This window comes from Crocodylus siamensis, chromosome 6, assembly GCF_052110815.1.
Source record: "Crocodylus siamensis isolate JL-2025a chromosome 6, ASM5211081v1, whole genome shotgun sequence".
NCBI classification, from domain to species: domain Eukaryota; kingdom Metazoa; phylum Chordata; order Crocodylia; family Crocodylidae; genus Crocodylus; species Crocodylus siamensis.
Window position 1 is genome coordinate 8,860,863 of NC_143400.1, and position 19,774 is coordinate 8,880,636.

General features: G+C 48.2%; 1 protein-coding gene across 2 annotated transcripts; it reads left to right on the forward strand.

The window, feature by feature from the left end:
- The first annotated feature begins 6,631 nt into the window (after nucleotides 1–6,631).
- On the forward strand, nucleotides 6,632–15,048 carry LOC149860895 (keratin, type II cytoskeletal cochleal-like). 2 transcript variants are annotated; one of them, XM_090054254.1, is made up of 10 exons: nucleotides 6,632–6,983; nucleotides 7,047–7,339; nucleotides 8,427–8,641; nucleotides 10,305–10,365; nucleotides 10,652–10,747; nucleotides 10,996–11,160; nucleotides 11,783–11,908; nucleotides 12,405–12,625; nucleotides 13,893–13,924; nucleotides 14,666–15,048. In XM_090054254.1, exons 1-10 carry the CDS (start codon nucleotides 6,632–6,634, stop codon nucleotides 15,046–15,048), a joined length of 1,944 nt encoding a protein of 647 aa, XP_089910380.1. The 2 variants fall into 2 exon arrangements, with proteins under 2 accessions (XP_089910380.1, XP_089910379.1); XM_090054253.1 differs by having other exon boundaries at nucleotides 6,632–7,339.
- Nucleotides 15,049–19,774: the final 4,726 nt, after the last annotated feature.

Genomic DNA, 19,774 nt, shown 5'->3' on the forward strand with positions numbered 1-19,774 from the left:
CTTGTGCAGAAAAGAACTCCCAGGGGTGGTGGATAGTACCAGGAGGGAAAGTCATGATACCCAGGCAGTTGCTTCGGGAGGTGCTGCAACAGCTCCATGCAAGAACCCATATGGGAGGTTTGGCCATGGGTGATCTAGTGATCCACCAAGCAGTAGCCCCAGGGCTATATGTAGAAGCTCAGCGCATTGCTACCAAGTGCATCACATGCCAGAAAGTAAACCCTCGAAGGAAACCCCCTGTGCCAATGGGAGGTAGACCCTGGGCAGCGTACCCTGGACAGGCATGGCAGATTGATTTTGCCGAGCTCCCACGGTCCGGACATCACGGGTTTTTACTTGTCATGGTAGACCAGCTCTCTGGTTGGGTCGAGGCCTGGCCCACCAGGACTGCCACTGCAGCTACAGTAGTGAAGTATTTGTTACAGGAGATCATTCCCCGGTATTCCCTGCCTGAGTCCATCGAGTCGGATCAAGGACAACACTTTGTGGGAAAAGTGGTTCAAGAAGTCGCACAAGCTCTCAAGGTTACTTGGAAACTACACACACCATGGAGACCACAGAGTTCAGGACAAGTGGAACGCATGAATAGGACTTTAAAGACTTTGCTCACCAAAATCTGTATTGAAGCACACCTTAAGTGGCCTCAAGCATTGCCGCTAGTTCTTACTTGCATTCGAAGCACTCCCCGACGGGGCCTCAAATTGACCCCATATGAAATTATGTTTGGCAAGCCGCCTCGAGTCTTACCTCCTGGGATGCGAGAGAATGTAACTTTTGAATTAGGTAATAGTGAGCTTCATATGTACGTTATTGCTTTGCAGTCTGTCTTGTCTTCTCTTCACAGGTATGCAGCCTCCTTTCAGCGCCTGCCTTTAGACGTACCGGTACATGACTTCTCCCCGAGAGACTGGGTCTTGGTGCAGCGGTGGAAAAAGGAACCTCTGACTGAGAGGTGGAGTGGCCCTTTCCAGGTACTTCTAACAACCCACACCGCTGTAAAGATCGCTGGCCATGACCGTTGGATACACCATACCCGTGTGAAACGACATCCACAAGCGTCAGAGGACAACAATTCCCAAGACGAACTCACTCCGGAAGCTGAGTCGTCTTCGGAACAAGAAGCCAGCAAGTGGAGCTGTGAACCTACTGGTGATCTCCAAGTGCGCCTGAGACGGCTTAATCAAAGTTCAGAAAATTAGTCCAGAAAGTAAAAGGGAAAATATGGTGGGAATTTTAATGTGCCTTGTTGTTATCTGCATAATGAAAGAAGCAGGATTGCATAGCCTTAGCCACTGGCCTATGCCCCAGCTTTCCCAAATTACTCCCCCAGGGACAAATTTGTATGTTGATATGATGGAGAGGATTGCAAGTACTTTTAATCTTACCAACTGCTGGGCCTGTGGGGGGCTCCGAGAGGCCGGAGAACAGTGGCCTTGGAGGGCTTTTCCTTTGGCCCCAAAATGGTTAGTCAGTGACAAAGCAGATGTTAAGAGTACTGGTCAAGAATGGGATGAGAACCACAGCTGGGATCTTTCCCAAGTGGCATTGGGAGAGTACTGTATTAGCAGTAATGGTACAGGAAGGAGGTTAGGACATAGTCAGTGTACATGGACATTAAAATGGGCCCGAGTATGCAGCAAGTATGCTGATCAATGGAATTCTGCTGCCATTAGGCTCCCAATCTCCACACAGATGCAAAATCTCAAAAGGACAAGAATATTACCTTTCGATCCTGACCCTACCAGATGTCAGGCATATGAAAAGACCCGAGGCGAACGATTTACCTACATTTATAAGTGGCAATGGGCACACCTGAATGGCACAGTGGCAAGGTTTAATGCATATTGGAGTGCCTTGAATGACACAAATGAAATAACCAAGTGCGAGTATAGGGATAAAGATGGCGTATGGAAATGTCAGTTTAAACTGAGTAACTATCACACTGGCCCTTTAGGGCATAAGGGCACCAAATACTATCCCCTTCTTTTCCACAGCCGTGACCCCCTAGCCTTGGGAGGGGAACACAGGGCCCTAAAAGGACATTATTGGATTTGTGGAAAGCGTGCCTATACGGTCCTACCACAAGGGTGGACAGGAACCTGCTATATTGGAGTAATTGTACCATCTTTCTTTTTGTTACCATCTGAGGTTGGAAATAAGCTGGGAGTCTCTTTGTATGATGATTGGAACAGGGCCAAGAGAAGTATTGATGTAAGTTTGACACAGGGTGGCTCCCAAAAGTGGAAGGAGGATGAGTGGCCTCCTCAGAGGATTATTGAGTATTATGGACCAGCTACATGGGCTAATGATGGGAGTTGGGGCTACTGGACACCAATATATATGCTGAATAGAATCATCCGGTTGCAGGCAGTCTTGGAAGTAATTACTAACCAGACCGCCACTGCTCTCGAGTTGCTGGCTCGACAAAGTTCTCAGATGAGGGAAGCCATATACCAAAATCGAATGGCTTTAGACTATTTACTCGCAGAGGATGGCGGAGTCTGTGGAAAGTTCAACCTTTCTAATTGTTGCCTCCAAATAGATGATAACGGGAAGGTGGTCTTAGAGATTGCCAAAGAGATTAGAAAAATAGCCCATGTACCAATACAAACGTGGGAAACCACATGGAATAAGGACTGGTGGTTTCAATTATTTGGAGGACCCTGGTGGAAAAAAGTAGGGTTTGTACTTTTGTGTGCTCTAACTGGTTTGATTTTTATCCCTTGTCTCATTCCTTGTCTTACTAGATTGATAACCACCACAGTAGAAGGAATGCAGGTCGCAGCAGTCCCTCTAAAAGCACAGACTGTAGCAAAAGTCATGGTCCTCAGAAAAATTCCTCGTAATTATCTTGATATGCCCAAATGAAGTAAAGATCAGAAAGCATCTTGAGGGGGGAATATTGTTAGAAATATTATTAAAAATGCATTATCAATAGCTGTTAGCTCCCATCAATAGTGTTGTCCTCTGAATAAGCACGGCTGCCAGCCCTCCTTGTCTCCTTAATGAGAGAGGGAAGGCGGGGGTTGGAAACTGAAGGAAAAACTCCAAGAGCTCTCTGTACTAAGGTATCATTCTCTCTTTGTTCCGCAAATTTACTATCTCTTTGTTACACTAAATCACACTTTCTTTCATAGCTCCCACAGTTCTTAGGCTAAGATAAGAGTAATTGCCATTTTAGCCTTCAGGTTGAACCTTGAGTAACCTTGGGTCCCTTCTAAGCACGCGCAATAACCTAATACATATTAAGCCTATCCGCCCCGCATACTTAAGTAGTTAATTATAATACACATGGGATGCATGATCTGACGTATTCTCATGCATGTTTGTATGAACCGGAAATGAGTTGTAAGAGTTCCTGTTTCTGTACACGTGCCAGAAGAGAGGGGATAAAAGCCTGCTAATGATTGTGCTCGGGGGGGGGGCAGAGGGTTTTGATCTTTTGTCTTCTCCCTCTGACCCTATTTGCAAATATATACCTTTTGTCTCACCAACAATGTGTGCCTAAGGATTTGTTATTCAATGAGCCTCCAAAGAAAACGAACCGAGAGAGAGTTTTTTTTACCTCAGTTCTGTCCTCCAACATGTTTGCAGTCCTTCCCGGTTTCATATTGCCTGCAGACTTGCTCAAGAAGCTCCCAGTGCCAGGATCCAAATCATTAACAAACACACTGAACAGCACTGGCCCAATGTTTTGTCTTGTTTTCGGGTTATTTTAATCCTTGTGGAGAATTAAGAATCCCTTCAGCAGAAAAACCGTGGGAGTCCTCAAAGGACTGAAACTCCACTCTGTGAAAATGCCAGCGTTTTCCACTGGTCTGAAAAATGTCCCTGCTTTTTAATTCCAAACTGAAAATATTCATTGAATATAACTGGAATTCACAACGAGGCGGGTGTTGAGAGCCTGCTTGTTAGGCTGAAGCCACGCGATGGTGGTGATAAAATCAAAGTGTTGTTTTGTGAGCTTGGCAGGAGATACCAGCATGATTCAGTGCCTGTAACAGCTAAGCATAAGCCTGGTCTGCAGTCAGCACAGAAGCGTTTTCCTGATTGAACCATTCCTTTACGGAGCTGGGACGTGAGACCTAATAGTTGTGTCATGCCTCCCCCAGGTAGCAAACAGGCAAACAGTGCATTTGGCAATATGCAAGGAAGCAAGAGAGAAAATGCCCCGGTTGACACCCATGCAAAGGTGCTCTGTAGGCTGCTGCACATTTGCATGGAACAAATTGCCAAGAAGGCTAATGGCATCCTCGGCTGCCTTAGTAGGAGCGTTGCCAGCAGATAGGGGGAAGTGATTCTTCCTCTCTATTTGGTACTGGTGAGGCCACATCTGCAGTCATATATCCAGTTTTAAGCCCCCCACTACAGAAAGGATGTGGACAGATTAGAGAGAGTCCAGCTGATGGCAACAAAAATGGTTTGGGGGCTGGGTGCTCATAACTTGTGAGGAGAGGCTGAGGGAACTGGGCTTACTTTGTCTGGAGATGAGAAGACTGAGGAGGATTTAATAGCAGCCTTCAACTACCTGAAAGGAGGTTTGAAAGAGGACGGAGCTGGGCTGTTCTCAGTGGGGGCAGATGACAGAACAAGGAGCAGTGGGCTCCAGCTGCAGCAAGGGAAGTTGAGGTTAGGTTCCTAATCCTAACCCTAACCCCAACCTTCTCCCTAGGAGGATAGCAAAGCACTGGAATAGGTTACCCAAAGAGGCTGTGGAATCTCCATCCGTGGAGGTTTTTAAGACCTGGGTACACAAAATCTTGGCTGGGATGATCTAGTTGGGGCTGGTCCTGCTTTGAGCAGGGCTTGGATTAGATGTGACCTCTGTCCCTCCAAGCATCTTTTTCTATGATTCTATGGAAGGAAAACCAAGACCAATTCCTTGAAGAGCTGTGCTCCTGGAAGGAGAAGTACACTGGGGATGGCGTCAACACAAGGCTTTAACTGAGGTATGGATGTGAGGATGCTGTTTATATAGCCTGGGTTGGCTGACAGGGGCATATGGTTTTGACCTTGAATGTCACTGAGTGCCACAAACCCAACAGGACTTCCCAGCACCTAGGTCAAGACTGAAATTGGGTGCCCGAGCCACATTTTTAAAAGTATTTAAGCCCCCTGAAGATGCAGATAGGTGCCCCATGGAGTTTTTAAAGGTGCATACACCCATTAAGGGCTTTTGAAAGCATCACTAGGAGACCTTTGCATCTCTAGGGTCTTAAAGATCTCTAAATGTCTGGCTTCTTGGCTTTGAAACCACCTAAGTTTTAAAATTTCCTACCCTTTTCCATGCATCTTTATTACAATTGGTTGAACATCGGGGAAAAATAGTCATTGATCAAGTTAAGCAACAACATTTATGCAATGCATTCACACGATGGATTTGGGAAATGATTGTCAACCAGATATAGTGAAGTTTGCATACTACTTGATCAGCAGGGTTTCAGATTTCAGTTTCATATAAGCAGGCTAGCTATTGGGTGGCATTCAACAACTGTCCGTAATGTCTATTAGTTAAATAGCACTGAAAACAGGGGGGTGGTAAAGAAAAGTTCTAAACATCTCTTTGGCTAGCTGTCTACTTACCTTCCTATCATCGCTCCATACACCTTGTGAGACATGCTGAACAGGGTGCCTGTCCATGGTCATTAACTGGGTCTTGAGAAAACTTTAAAAAATCTTTCATCCAGCAATACATTTAATGTAACATCCCACAGTGAGCCAGATCAAAACTCCCACCCTTCTCTGCTGAACTTTGTTTTAATATCTATCTGCCTCTCTACATCCAACACCATAGCACGAGGGTGATGTTTCCGTTGACTATTCTCTGCGCCATTGGTTTGCTTCAGTCATCCGAACCAAGGGGACTTGCTCTCCATGTTGTCCATGCCATTCCTCCTCCATGCTGTTGTCCCTGCTGTTCATGACACCCAATAGTCCACATTCCCAGAGTGCCGGGTCCCCCCTGGAAGGGAATTCAGTGCATTGGTGAAAAGAGCTCACGGATGAAGGTGATTTTAGAAAGGTCCGACACCCAGTCCCCGGTGGAGTTGTCTGTACCTAGAAAATGCAGAGCCTCTTTGAAATGCAATCAGTTAAGTTTCTGATCTAGATTGGGAAACGGGTTCTCAAAAGCCAAAGGCAATTTTCCATGAAGAAAGCAGATTTAGGGTGTAATCAGAGGCATGTATTGGGATTGGTGAAAGCGATGCTATAGCTTGGCATTCACCAAAGTGTCAGGCTGCCATGGGGCTTTGCAGTGGGAGGTCTAGATCCAAGTCCAGATAATTGCATGGAAACGAGCTGAGAGAGGACAAAAAGGAGATTAAGTGCATAATTGGTAGAAATCCTATCCCAGGGATCGTGGAAATTTGCAATCCTTCTTAGTCACTGCAAGCTACCATTGGGCAGGTATTGCATTATACACCCACACCAAGCGTAGGAAGACAGTAATCTGGCATCCTCCTCAACACCCAGGCAAACCCAGCCCAGCTTCTGGAGCAAATAAAAGGGACCATCTCTAGCCTCAGAGTCAGAGGGACTTTCCTCCATCTTCCCTGTGCTTGACTTTTTGCAGCACAGATCCAGTGATTCTTCTTTTCTCCATTTGGCTCTTGGCTTAGGAGGTACAGCCATGGCTCTGCAGTCATGTACTAGAAGCATCGGAGGCAGTAGAAGTGGCTATAGCTCATTCTCTGCCATTGGTGGTAGTGGTGGAGGGGGGAGCAGAGTCAGGAGCAGTTACAGCTCTCATTCCTCCCGGGGCTATGGAGGTGGTGGACCGTGCGGCGGATTCAGCAGCAGGAGCTATGGCGGAGGTGGAAGAATTTCCTCTGCGTCTTATGGTGGAGGATTTGGCTGCCGAGGTGGTGGCTTTGGCGGTGGGATGATTGGAGGTGGAGGTGGTGGCTATGGAGGAGGAATGGGTTGCATTGGAGGAGGATTAGGAGGCATGGGAAGGGGCATGGGAGGTGGCATGGGTGGAGGTATGGGAGGAGGCATGGGAGGAGGCATGTGTGGCGGCTTTGGTGGAAGCGGCTTTGGTGGAGGTGGCTTCAGTGGTGGTGGCATGGGACCAGTGATTGGTGGTGGACCTGGCATGGGACCAATGATTGGTGGTGGACCTATGGGTGGCTTTGGTGGTGGCATTGGAGCCAGTGGCTTTGGTGGACCTGGGAGAGGTGGCCCTGGGTTCCCAGGAGGCATCCAACCTGTTCAGGTTGATCCCAGTCTCCTGAAGCCAGTCCAAGTGGAGATTGACCCCCAAATCCAGCAAGTGAAGCAAAATGAGAAGGAGCAGATCAAGACCCTCAACAACCAGTTTGCCACCTTCATTGACAAGGTGAGGAGATGGGGCAGTGCTTGCAGGATGGGTACTTTGAGCTGCTTTGCCCGTGTGTACAAGACTTGGCCTTTCCAGGTCTGTGTTGGTAGGAAAGGCAGAATGAAAGTGGTTCTTCCGTTAATCTCTGGTCAGGTACTTGATTAAATATTTCGTCCACAGACTCTGCAACCTCAAGCTATGCTTCTGCTTTATCTCCCACATGCTCTAGCGGGTTATGTTGAAGCCATCATGTCACTTTCAACTTCCCTTGTCAGGTCTCATTACTGCTTTTGTCTCTTCCTGAGCCAAACCACGGGACAGCCAATGGGTTCTCAGTAGGGCGGGTTATTCTGCTCATGCAAACTCACCTGCCTTTTTCCCACGAGACCAGATCTGCCCTCCCATTTTTTACCTGGGTGGTGAACTTCATTTGAGTGATCCCCAAATGTTTGATGGAGTTCAGAATTGGGAAAAAAAGGGGGGTGGAGGGGAATATTATTGCACATGTGTGTCCAACACCAGATTCTGGAATTTAATGCCTGCAAAAATTGCACCCCTTCATGACTGGGGTGCTGGAAATTTAAAAGTATGGGGAGGAGGACTTGAAATTTTTCACAGTTTGCTTATTAAATTCCCAGAATGTCAGTTTTTTTTATAACTGATATATTCATCAAAATTGAGGGTTAGAAGTGACCTTATGAGGTAACATCACAGTTCAAGCCCCTGCTCATCCGAGCCACAGCTTTGTCTACCTGGGTCTTATAAACCTCCAAGGATGGATCTTCTACAACCTCTCTTGGGAGCCTGTTCCAGTATTTTACTACCCTCCTAGTGAGAAAGTTTTTCCTAATATCCAACCTCAACTTCCCTTGCTCCAACTTGAGCCCATTGCTCTTTCTGTCATCTGCCACCACTGAGAACACTCCAGCTCCGTCCTCTTTGGACTCACCCTCGAATGTTCTTAATGTCTTCACACAACAGTGAAGCTCTAATGTTATTTTGAAACGACCTTGCTTTTCTGATTCAACAGGATCGTTGCTTGACTGTTTGTGTTCTTCTAGACTTGATAGGGGAATGGCTTATCTCTCTGCCTGTTGGGTTTCAGGTCCGGTTTTTGGAGCAACAAAATAAGGTTCTGTCCACAAAGTGGGAGCTCCTCCAACAGCAAGGACATAGTGGTCCAAGGAAGGACCTCAGTAGCTTGTTTGAAAATTATATGCAAAACATGAAGAGGCAGCTGGACTCTATCAATAGTCAGAGAGAACCGCTGGAGTCAGAACTGCAGAGAATGCAAGGGTTCCTGGAAGATTACAAAACAAAGTAAGTGGCCCAAGAGATTTGGACACTTCTTTCTCATCCAAATGTGTGTGCGTGGGGAGGAGGGAACAGGTGGGTGGTTGCAGAGATATCCTGAGAGAAGAGGCATCTTGGTGCCCACAGGAAGTGGGCCATTAATATTTACTAGGGCTGAGCGAAATGGCAGTATTCCGTTTTGACCAGCGTTTCAACATTTCGACAGAATGGTGTTCTGTTTTGACTTTTGTTTCGAGTCGAAACGGCTGTTCCATTCTGCTCCATCGAAACGTTTTGCCGTTTTGAACCTGTTTCGACATTTCACCCATAGGATATAATGGAGATGGTTGAAACAGGCAATAACTTTGTCATTTCTAACCACATTGGATGAAACTTGCAGGAATGGTAGCCCCTTCTAAGGGCATGACACATGCCAAGTTTCAGGAAGATAGGTGGAGGGGGTTCAGAGAAACTGCACCCCAAATTCTTGAAAGCAAAACTCATGTCACGTGTACGTGTTAAGCTACAGTGGGGTCAAAACTGCCGAGATGATAGCCCCAGCTGAGGCAGCAAAGCATGCCAAGCTTCAAGGAGATCGGTGCAGGGGGTTCAGAGAAACTGCACCCCAAAATCCTGAATGCAGAACTTGTGTCACATGTATGTGTTAAGCCACAGTGGGGTCAAAACTACCGGCCTGCTAGCTCCTACTGAGGCCATGAAGCCTGCCAAGTTTCAAGGAGATAAATGCAGGTTTTGGGTGAAACTGCACCTCAAGCTGTGGACAAGCAAAACTCTTGACACGGGTGACACTGTGTGTGTTAAGGTGCAGCTGGGTGAAAGCTGCAGGGATGGTAGCCCCTGCTGAGGCCATAAAGCCTGTCAGGGGTTCTGGGTTCTGGGGCCCTGCACCTCTAGCTTGCTAACAGGCAAAACTCATGACATGGGTGCTTGTGCAACTGCTGCCTGTCATCAGGCAGCAGGACTGAAGATCTCTCGTTACTTGTCATCAAGACCTGGGGGTAATAATTGACCACAGTATGAACATGAGCTGACAGTGCGATGCTGTAGCCAGCAGGGCCAACAATACACTAGCATGCATCAATTGATGCCTCTCCAGCAAAACCGTTGCAAAGAAGTGATTCTCCTGCTCTACTCGGCTCTACTCAGCACTGGTGAGACCACAGCTGGAGTACTGCGTCCAGTTCTGGGCTCTGCACTTTAACAAGGACATGGTAAAGCTTGAGAGAGTCCAGAGAAGGGCTAACCATATGATTAGAGACTTGCACGGCAAGCCATACAAGGAAAGGCTGAGGGACCTGGGACTCTTCAGCTTGAAAAAGAGGAGGCTGACAGGAGCCTTGGTAGCAGCTTACTGCTACATCAGAACCATACATCTAGGGCTCGTTAACTCAGGGCATCCTTGGGGAAAATTAGGAGTAATGGTCACAAACTCCTGGAAGATCATTTCAGGCTCATTGCAGGCTCAACATTAGGAAAAACTACTTCACAACTAGTGTGTCCAGGCTGTAGTTTGGACTTAGATCTCGGTCCTTGACATTGCACTGGACTTACACTCATTATATGCTCTCTCTGTCTGTGTGCGTGTACATATCGGTGTGTGTGTGAGAATCAGTTTGTTTCTTACTCAGTAAAAGTCAGACAAGTCAACTCATCTCTTTACCTTGATCAGGTATGAAGAAGAAATCAACAGGCGCGCGACTGCCGAGAATGAGTTTGTGGTGCTGAAGAAGGTAAGCGATGCAGCTAATGAAAGGGCACAGGGGACAGGACACACCTAAAAACACCCGCTTTCGGGAGCTGTGGGCTCTCTGTGACTGGGAAACCCAATTAGAAAACAACATAATGTCCACGTGTCTCCTGCTGAAGCACTTGCAGTGTCTAGCACTGAAGGCTCTTGCCATAAGAGCATGGTTTAGGGACCTGGAAGCAAGGTTTCTCTCCAGATAACGCAGGCTGCGGCTCTCTGCTGTGCTCAGGGCTGTTCCCAGGAGACTAAAGAATTGATCGTTCTTTCAGGACGTGGATAATGCCTACATGAGTAAAGTAGAACTGGAAGCAAAGGTGCAAGCCCTGACTGATCTAATCAACTTCCTGAGATACATATATGAGGAGGTAAGGAGCTCCCCCTTCTCCTGGGCAGCTGGCAATTGAGATGAATCAGGACCAGCTCTCGCCAGAACAATTGTGATAAAAGCATGGAAGAAGCAGTCATGGTCACTGTACTACAAGAAAGATTTGACTCCTGAAACTCTTAAATATACAACAGAATATTTCTGGTTTAATTCAAAACAGCAGTACAGCAGAGCAATAGCAGGGATGAAACACTCGGCAGTGCTGATTCGTGCTTTGACACTTTGCAGGAGCTGTCTCAGATGCAGACAATAAGTCGTGACTTGTCTGTGGTGGTGTCTATGGATAACACCAGGCACCTAGATCTGCAGAGCATCATTGATGAAGTAAGAAATCAATATGAAGACATTGCTCAGAAGAGCAGAGCTGAAGCTGAGGAGTGGTACCAGAGCAGGGTGAGTATACATTAATGAACGAAGTGGAGAAGCTAAGCATTGCTTGCTGCTGACTGACAAAAGCTGCTCATTTACAAAGACATAGACACAGAAAACCTTCCCCTTTAGCTTATGGTGAGGTGTCCACATAGGCAGTCCTGCTGCCCTCACAGGCGTGCATGCTTCTGTAGGAAATCTGCAGAGGCCCAAGAGATATGGATCCGGGGCATTCATGCACATTCATGCACTTCTTTTCCCCATAAACAATCCACATGCTTTTTCCTGGCTCCCAGCAGGTGAGCAAACTCCATTTATGAATGCTCTAGTGATGTCCATGACAGACCCAGGAACTCATCCTGGCACTGTCAGTCCCAACGTGGGGTAACCCTTGGGAAACCAGTGGGTGCACACTTGAGTAATTGAGACTCGTCTCGATTTGCACTGGCATAACTGAGAGCAGTATGTGTCCCACAGCCTATAAAGCCCATATATTCCTTCAAGCTCAGCCCCTACGTAGCCATGGGACAATACTGGTGAGCACTATTGCCTGTAGCCACAACACACCGACTACCTAGCCACGAAGAAGTTGTTTGCAGGGCCCCGGGCGCTGTGCTGAATAGGTTGTTCTGTGTGTGACACTCAGTATGAAGAGATGCAGAACACAGCGGGACGACATGGGGACAACCTGCGCAACACCAAGCAAGAGATCCAGGAGCTGACCAGGGGTATCCAGAGGATGCGATCAGAGATTGAGAATGTGAAGAAGCAGGTAAGGGCTGTGGGCTCTTCATCCATACCGCGCTGGGACTGGGTATGGGTATGGGGCTGGGCCCAGAGATAGCATTCCCAGGGACTACCTGCAGCAGCAGTCGAGATCTGGCTGGTGCCAGGAGCCTCCAGGCCACACTCCTGGTAAGGAGTGCCTTGCATTGTGCGAGCTCTGAGCAGCTTGGGCATCTTGTTGTCCTGTTTTGATGGGGACCGGTCAGAACGGACACTTGATGGAAAGCTGAGATTTGCCAGAATAAAAGTGTGTGTTAGAACAGGTCCACATTGAGCGGAAAATTTTTTCGGATTTGGTTCATTTGTTTTCTCTGAACTTCTCACAACCTTTGAACTTCTGCAATGCATTTCCTTTTTCTTCCAAAGATCCTGTGGGGTAAGGCTTTTTCTCAAGATCCAGCCAGCCTTGTTCCACCCTTGATAACTATGACAGAGGGAAGGTCCCACAGGAAAACTGAGATGTCTCCCTTCTCCTCTTTCAGGTTCAGCAGAAGCAGGGATCCATTGCGGAGGCTGAGAACCAGGGTGAGATGGCCCTGAAGGATGCAAGGTCCAAGCTGCAAGAGCTTGAGGCTGCCCTGCAGAAGGACAAGGAGGAGCTGGCTCGTTTGCTGAAGGAATACCAGGAGCTACTGAACGTCAAGATCGCCCTGGATATAGAGATTGCCATGTACAGGAAGCTGCTGGAAGGGGAGGAGAGCAGGTGAGTGCCGTACCCAGGTGGATCTGGCTGAGGTGGGATGTCCTTACATAGGCAGGATTCTAGGCTGGTACAGAAAAGTTGTAGTTCTAGCGCTTCAAGGAGCAATGAGTTGATGGATCCCACTTGAACATATGGCCCATTGCCTTTTAGATTTCACTGTTGAGGGGACAGGTGTAATGAGTGCAAGTTTGAAGCAGACACAAGAATGTAGGAGTTGCTATTTACTGAGTCAGCCTGGGGTCCACGTTGCCCAGTAAATGGTCCATCTTGCCCAGTGGCAGAGAGCAGATGCTGAAAGGGAGAGTGGACTGGGTCTGACCAGGGTTTTTTTCCACTGTTCCTCTCTCACTTGCAGCCTCCAGCATTTACGGTCTAAGACATAGGTGACTGGTAGGAGAGGCATGGGGTGGGGCACATGCCCCCCCCCCAAAAGGGCTGTCCCCACCACCAAAGCCACTGGTGGCATCTGTGGATGATCACCAGCTCTGCCGATGCCGCCTACACCGCCGGCAGCTTCTGTGGGTGCCCCCCCACAGACTCAGGAGGCACCAGTTGCCCATGGTCTAGGAAGTTCTGATTCTGGGGCTGTGCCTGTAAGTCCCATGCTCAGGAGCTAGTGATGCCCCTATCAGTCCATGCTATAAACCCTTTAAAAACACTGAAGCTGCTAATAATAATCTAAAGACCCTCCGGCTTGCTGCAGTCTCTATGGCAAGTGCTGCTCGGTACCAAGTGAACATTATCTTTGTGCTCAGAATTGTGCTGGGGGCCGACTTGGAGTTTCTGGGGGGCATTGAACAGGTTGTTCTGGAACAAAGCCAGACTTGTGCTTTTTGCCCTTCTCATGATAACGGCAGCAGTGATGCCTATATTACTGAACTTGCAAAAGACCTGTAACACATAAGATCTAGCTGAATATACACATTCTAACTGGAGCGGTTTCACACTGAAAGACCAAAGTGAGAGTATCTCGAGGGTTTGTACCCTAGTTAAAGGAACAGTTTTGGATTTGTGTGCACTAAAGGAGTCCCAGCTGCCATTGACCTTAATGGCAATACTGAACAGGGACCTGTGTGGAAATATGTATCGGACTCCCTCTGTTTGAAATAGTTCAAAGCTGAATGGAGTTAAGAGAACTTGGAAAAAAAGGGGTGCTCAGGGAACGGTATTGCACTATAGAAGTGAAGTTCACAGCTGGGTGGGTCTCAGTGTCAGCAGGACTTATTTCCATGGGGTGACTGACCTCTCTCTTCCTTCCCCCGCACAGGCTGAGTCACGGTATGTCCAACGTGAATGTCTGTAAGTACTTGCCTCTTTGCTTTTAGCGTGGGTAATTGCTGGAGCTGGGTTCCTGTGGTTGCTAAATGCCTACCTGAGTAGGGTGTTCCCACTGTTCCTCTCTTTGAGCCATTGAGTGACATAAGAACATAAGAACAGCCGTGTCCTGGGTCAGACCATAGGTCTATTTTGCCCTGTCTCACGTATCACACAGCAGCAGAGAGCGGATGCTAAAAGGGAGAGTGGACTGGGTCTGATCAGGGATGTTCCCACTGTTACTCTCTTACTTGCAGGCTCTGGCATACACGGTCTAGGTAGTTCTGTATCAGTCTCCCGTTATTGCTGTGTTTTCTGCTGTCACACCCTCTCTAGACTCCCTTAGCATTTTGAGCTCACTGCTGCACCTTGGTGTGTGGGTTGATAGTATATCCCTAGATGTCCTTTTTTTCTTTTGAAACCTGGGACTCCTATCCACAAATAATCCTATGGAAAATCTGCCCTAATGGATTTGATGCAGTCTTTGATGTAATGTGCCTCTTCCCTACCTGTACGGCTTATTCTGTCATTCCTGAATAATTTGTTTCCTGGTATTATAGCATCCCTTTGATTATAGCATCCCACTGATTATCTTATTATGTTTTAGTGAAACCTCTTCTGTCATGGCCATTATTTACTGCTAAGCATTTAAGTCCCAATGAAATCTATCCCAACACCTTTGTTGTTAGATTTCTGAGTGGTGACCAACCTGTGCTTTCCTTGCAGCGGTGGTAGGAAGAACCACCATTACTGGGGGCTATGGAGGAATCGGTGGTGGATTTGGAGGCGGAAGTGGATTCGGAGGCGGAAGCGGATATGGAGGAGGAAGTGGATATGGAGGAGGATGTGGAATTGGAGGTGGCATTGGAGGAGGTGGAATGGGAGGAGGAGGCATGGGAGGAGGAGGCATGGTAGGAGCCGGGTACGGAGGCAGCTGTGTCAGCGGAGGTGGCATGGTCAGCGGAGGTGGCATGGTCAGCGGCGGTTACTCCTCTGGAAGCGGAAGAGGCTTTAGCTCTGGCGGCGGCAGCATCGGGGGTGGATCCTCCTCATCTGTCAGGAGAAGCACCACAACTACAACCATCAAAACTTCAGGGGGGAGGTGCTAAGCCTGGGAGTCCTTCTTCCCAGGGCAGAAAATATTTCTTCTGCTGCAGCACAGCCTCTCTCCACCCAGTCCTGGCATCCAGAAAAGAAACAAACTGTGTCCCACGCCACTCAGCCCCCTCCATAGACCCTCTTCTGCCAGCTGCCTGTGCTCCTAGGGGGATTTGTATGGGAAGACACCAGCCTCTTGGACACCGCCACCATGGGTCGGTTTTCAGCAAGCTCCGGAGTCTTGTGCAGACCTAAGCAATGTTGAAAAGTTAGGGAGCTGTGCCAGGAAACACATCCCTGGAGGCTAGCAGTTAGCAGAGGGTGGATGAAGGGAGGAGTGCTCTTCCTCTCGCTGTGCTGTATCTGTTGAGCTGTTGTGACTGCCCTGTGGCAATGTGTATAAAACTCCTTCTCCCCTTCTCTTTCCTGAATCTTCTTCTTCAATGGCCACATTTCCTTGGGTGCTCTAGTTTACTGCATTGCACATCCTGCATTTGCTCACTTTACGAACAGCAGTAGGCCATGCTTTCCCACGTTGAAGTAACAGTCCAACCCAGTCAGAATGGAAGAGGAAGAAACTTCTCTGCAGGTGTCTAGAGATGTCAATACATCCGCTGTATCGAACAAGTAGGCAGATGCATTATTTGGGTAACCCCAGGTGTACATTGCCTGAAACGAGTGGGCAGCAATTCTGCTTGTGTCCTGTCATTTATTAGTTGCACTGGATTCTGCCTGATGTGTGCATGGCTTATTTTTAAGGTAACAGAGCAAAATGCTCTCGGCAAATTCTTCTGTGTTGTGGAATGTGCTTGTATTGTCATTGTCTTCTTACCTTTTCTGCTTATGGTCGGTCCTGTTTTCTAGGGGTATGGCCATTCTCAATAAATTGCAGACAAGTCACCTGATGTTTCTGTATCCTTATTATTGCACAAGGGTTTTTGTCTCTTGGAGGAACCTTGCCAGAAGATGAGGAGCCACTCTTTTCATTAGAGAAATGACATACAATGAGGCTTTTGGCTAGATTCTCCTTTGGTGCAAATCTCTGGTGCTTTATTAAACAAAATAGGTCACATGCCTATTTTACCTTTGCAAGTGTCTGTTAGCTCATGGAGAAGTGGGATGATCTGTATAGATGAGCTGCAGTCACTTGTGTGACCACAGCACAAGCGTCTCCTCACATGACACACTGCTGCAGGAGAATGGGAATCCCAATCTTGTTGCCAGGCCAAATCCTATGACAGGCAAATATTAACTTCACAGAAGAAGAATCTCTCCTGCAGGTGACTGTGATAGGATCCTGCAAGACTGGCCGACATGGATAAAGTAGCTGGAGCAGTTTTTTGAAGCGACTGAGATTCCCCCACAGAAACATGTAGCTGCCTTGTTGAATTTGATGGGAGGAAAAGCATATAGAAGCCAGCAAGCAGAATGTTTAAAGAAATTGTGAGAAGTGTCCAGGTGCACCTGACTCTCAAGCCATGGTTTATTACAGAAAGGTTCAGGTTCCACGAGAGGAATGAAGGTGAATCTATTTCCTTTTTTGTGACTGAGCTAAGGAAATTGTCTGAATATGGCAATTGAAAGGGTGGACTTGAAAGGGCCCTCAGAGAGAGATGTGCACGTGGGCTACTCCATGAAGCTGTACAAAGGAAGCTTTTAATGGAGGAAGAAGACCTCACTTTTAAATGTGCTGTTGAAATTGGAATAGCTATGGACACTGCAGGAAAGGATGGATTGCATGGAGGCATGCCTATGGAAACAGGAATAAACAAGCTATTAAATGTGCCACAGCAGAGCCAGAGCTGGGAGCAGCCTGATGTGTACTGTTGGTGTGCAAAAGGGTCTTGCGCCCCAACTAATGGCTGGTGTAAGGAGCGCAAGTTCAGGAGCTGTAGTAAAACCAGACCTGTCCAGGCAGCGTGACATGCTCAGAGCACTAGGGAGCAGAGGGCGGTAAGGTGTAGAAAAGGGAATAAAGAGGGTTTGGCTTGCAATTACTGTGGAGTTAAGAAATGACAGCCTGGGCTTGTGAGTGCTTGAGCAGGCCCTTTATCCTATTTTAACACATCAGCTGTGTCACACCCTTGATGGACACCTGGAGCCTGCCCTACGTGCCTGCTCTGACTGCTCAGGGGCCAACCCAGCCATCCAGCTGCCATGCCTTGATGTTAAATAAGGTGGGGATGTGGCCCTCCAAGGTCAGTGAGCTCAGGGTACACTTCCGGCCCTACCTCTCCCCAGGCTTAAATTGGCTGTCTTGATTTAGGGTCCTGACCCACTGCATAGTGCCCCTGTCTCCTGGGCATTGACTCAGTGGGCCCCTCAAACCCCAATGCAGAAATTGGCCCCTTGGGCCTGAAACCTTTGTCTGGGCTTCAGTCTTGTGACCTTGGCCCTCTTCCTTTGGCTCTGCCCCTCAGCCCAGGTCCACTGCCCTGAACCATGTGTCCTGGGCTTCATCCCCTGAGTCCTAGTCTCGCCCTTTTCAGCTCTGGGCCCTGGTTTAGCAATCTCATGCTCTGGGCTTGGGTCTTGCACTGTCAGGGGTCCAGGCTTCCCGGTCTCCCCCTGTCAGGCTCTGGGTCCGCTCACACAGTCTTTGGGGCTTCTCACCCTCTGTCCCCTTGGGGTTGGCTCCCGCGCACAGTCCATTTGGTTGCAAGCTTTGACTCTCATCTCACAGCCCAGTCCACCAGCAAAAGTGGCAGTACCTCTCTAGGTGCCCCTTGCACCTCCCGAGCCTCTGCTCACAGCTGCTCCCACTCCAGTTTCAAACATAAAAATGGGTACAAGCAAACCACTGCAAATTAAAGTGCTTCTCCTGCCTGGATCTGTGTCACACCAAGACGATGCCAAGTAAACACATGGCCAAAATAACTTGGCTTCAGTGCCTGGTGCTTGGGGGGCTTCCTTTCAGCCCCCCGTGGGCTGGAGCTTCTTCATGCTGGCAGGTCAAAGCTAGCTCTGGCCTCAGCCATGGTCCTGGCCTTACCAAGCCTGTAGCCACACTTCCCTGGGATGGTCCCTAATGGAGAAGCTGGTTAGGAGTCAGTTAGTGAAAGATAGGCCAAGGGTCTGCAGCCTCTTTCATGCTTTTCATTGAACCAGTGATCACTGCATGGTGTCAGGAGCAGAAAATGAGAAATAGCTTGAAAGAATTTGAAAAAGACGTTGGAAACTGAGAGAAGGTAGAGCAATGCAGACACATGGAAGAACAGAGGACTCTGCAGGTTTAAGTAAAGGGACAGTTAGTTCTGGAAATTTTGCCACCTCCAGCAGCCCTTCTGATGTCCGGCAGTCTAGCAGAGCCCCCCGGAGGGCATTCAAACAAAGGTCTGAGTGGGAGGCGGCAGCTACAAGTCAAGAGGAAGCAGTGCCACCTTCCGTGTCTTGCACCTAATGCTTCTATTGATGTATCCCAAAAGCGCATTCCCCTCTGATGCAGCTCCATCGCACTGCTGGCTCACGTCGAGTTAGTCTGTGATCTACCAAGATTCCCAGATCCTTCTCTGTAGTGCTCCCATCCAGGCATGTCTCACCCGTTTTGCATTTGTATTTTGGATTACTCTTTCTGAGATGCAGCACCTTGCATGTGTCAGCCTGAGCATTATTCGGACAGTGCCAGCACAATTTCTTCATCTATCATGATCCCTCTCAGTCGTGCTCCTGTCCTCCAACATGTTTGCAGCCCTTCCCATTTTCATGTTGCCTGCGGACTGATTCAAGAAGCTCCCAGTGCCAGGTTGCACATGCCAACATTTTTCACTCACCTGAAATCTTTCCCCCCTTTTTTTCTTCCCAACTGAAACTATTCACTGAATATAACTGGAATTCACAAACAGCTGGGTGTTGTTAGCCTGCTTGTCAGGTTGAAGCCACACAATGGTGATGATAAAATCAAAGTGTAGTTGTGTGAGCTTGGCAGGAGATACCAGCATGACTCTGTACCTGTAACAGCTAAGCGTAAGCCCAGTCTGCAGTCAGCCCAGAAGCACTTGCTGATCGAACCATTCCTCTTCCCGCATCATGGAGCTGGGACATGGGACCTAATAGCTGTGTCATGCCCCTCTTGGGTAGCAAACAGGCAAATAGTGCATCTAGTAATATGCAAGGAAGCAAGAGAGAAAGTGCCCCGGTTGACACCCATGCAAAGGTGCTCTGTAGGCTGCTGCACATTTGCATGGAACAAATTGCCAAGAAGGCTAATGGCATCCTCGGCTGCCTTAGTAGGAGCGTTGCCAGCAGATAGGGGGAAGTGATTCTTCCTCTCTATCTGGCATTGGTGAGGCCACATCTGCAGTCATATATCCAGTTCTGAGCCCCTCACTACAGAAAGGATGTGGACAGATTGGAGAGAGTCCAGCCGATGGCAATGAAAATGGTTTGGGGGCTGGGTGCTCATGACTTGTGAGGAGAGGCTGAGGGAACTGGGCTTACTTTGTCTGGAGATGAGAAGATTGAGGTAGGGATTTAATAGCAGCCTTCATCTCCCTGAAGGGGGTTCCAGAGAGGACGGAGCTGGACTGTTCTCAGTGGGGGCAGATGACAGAACAAGAAGCAATGGGCTCCAGTTGCAGCAAGGGCAGTTGAGGTTAAATATAATCTTCTCCCTAGGAGGGTAGCAAAGCACTGGAACAGGTTACCCAAATAGGTTGTGGAATCTCCATCCATGAAGGTTTTTAAAGACCTGGGTACACAAAGTGTTGGCTGGGATGATGTAGTTGGGGATGGTCCTGC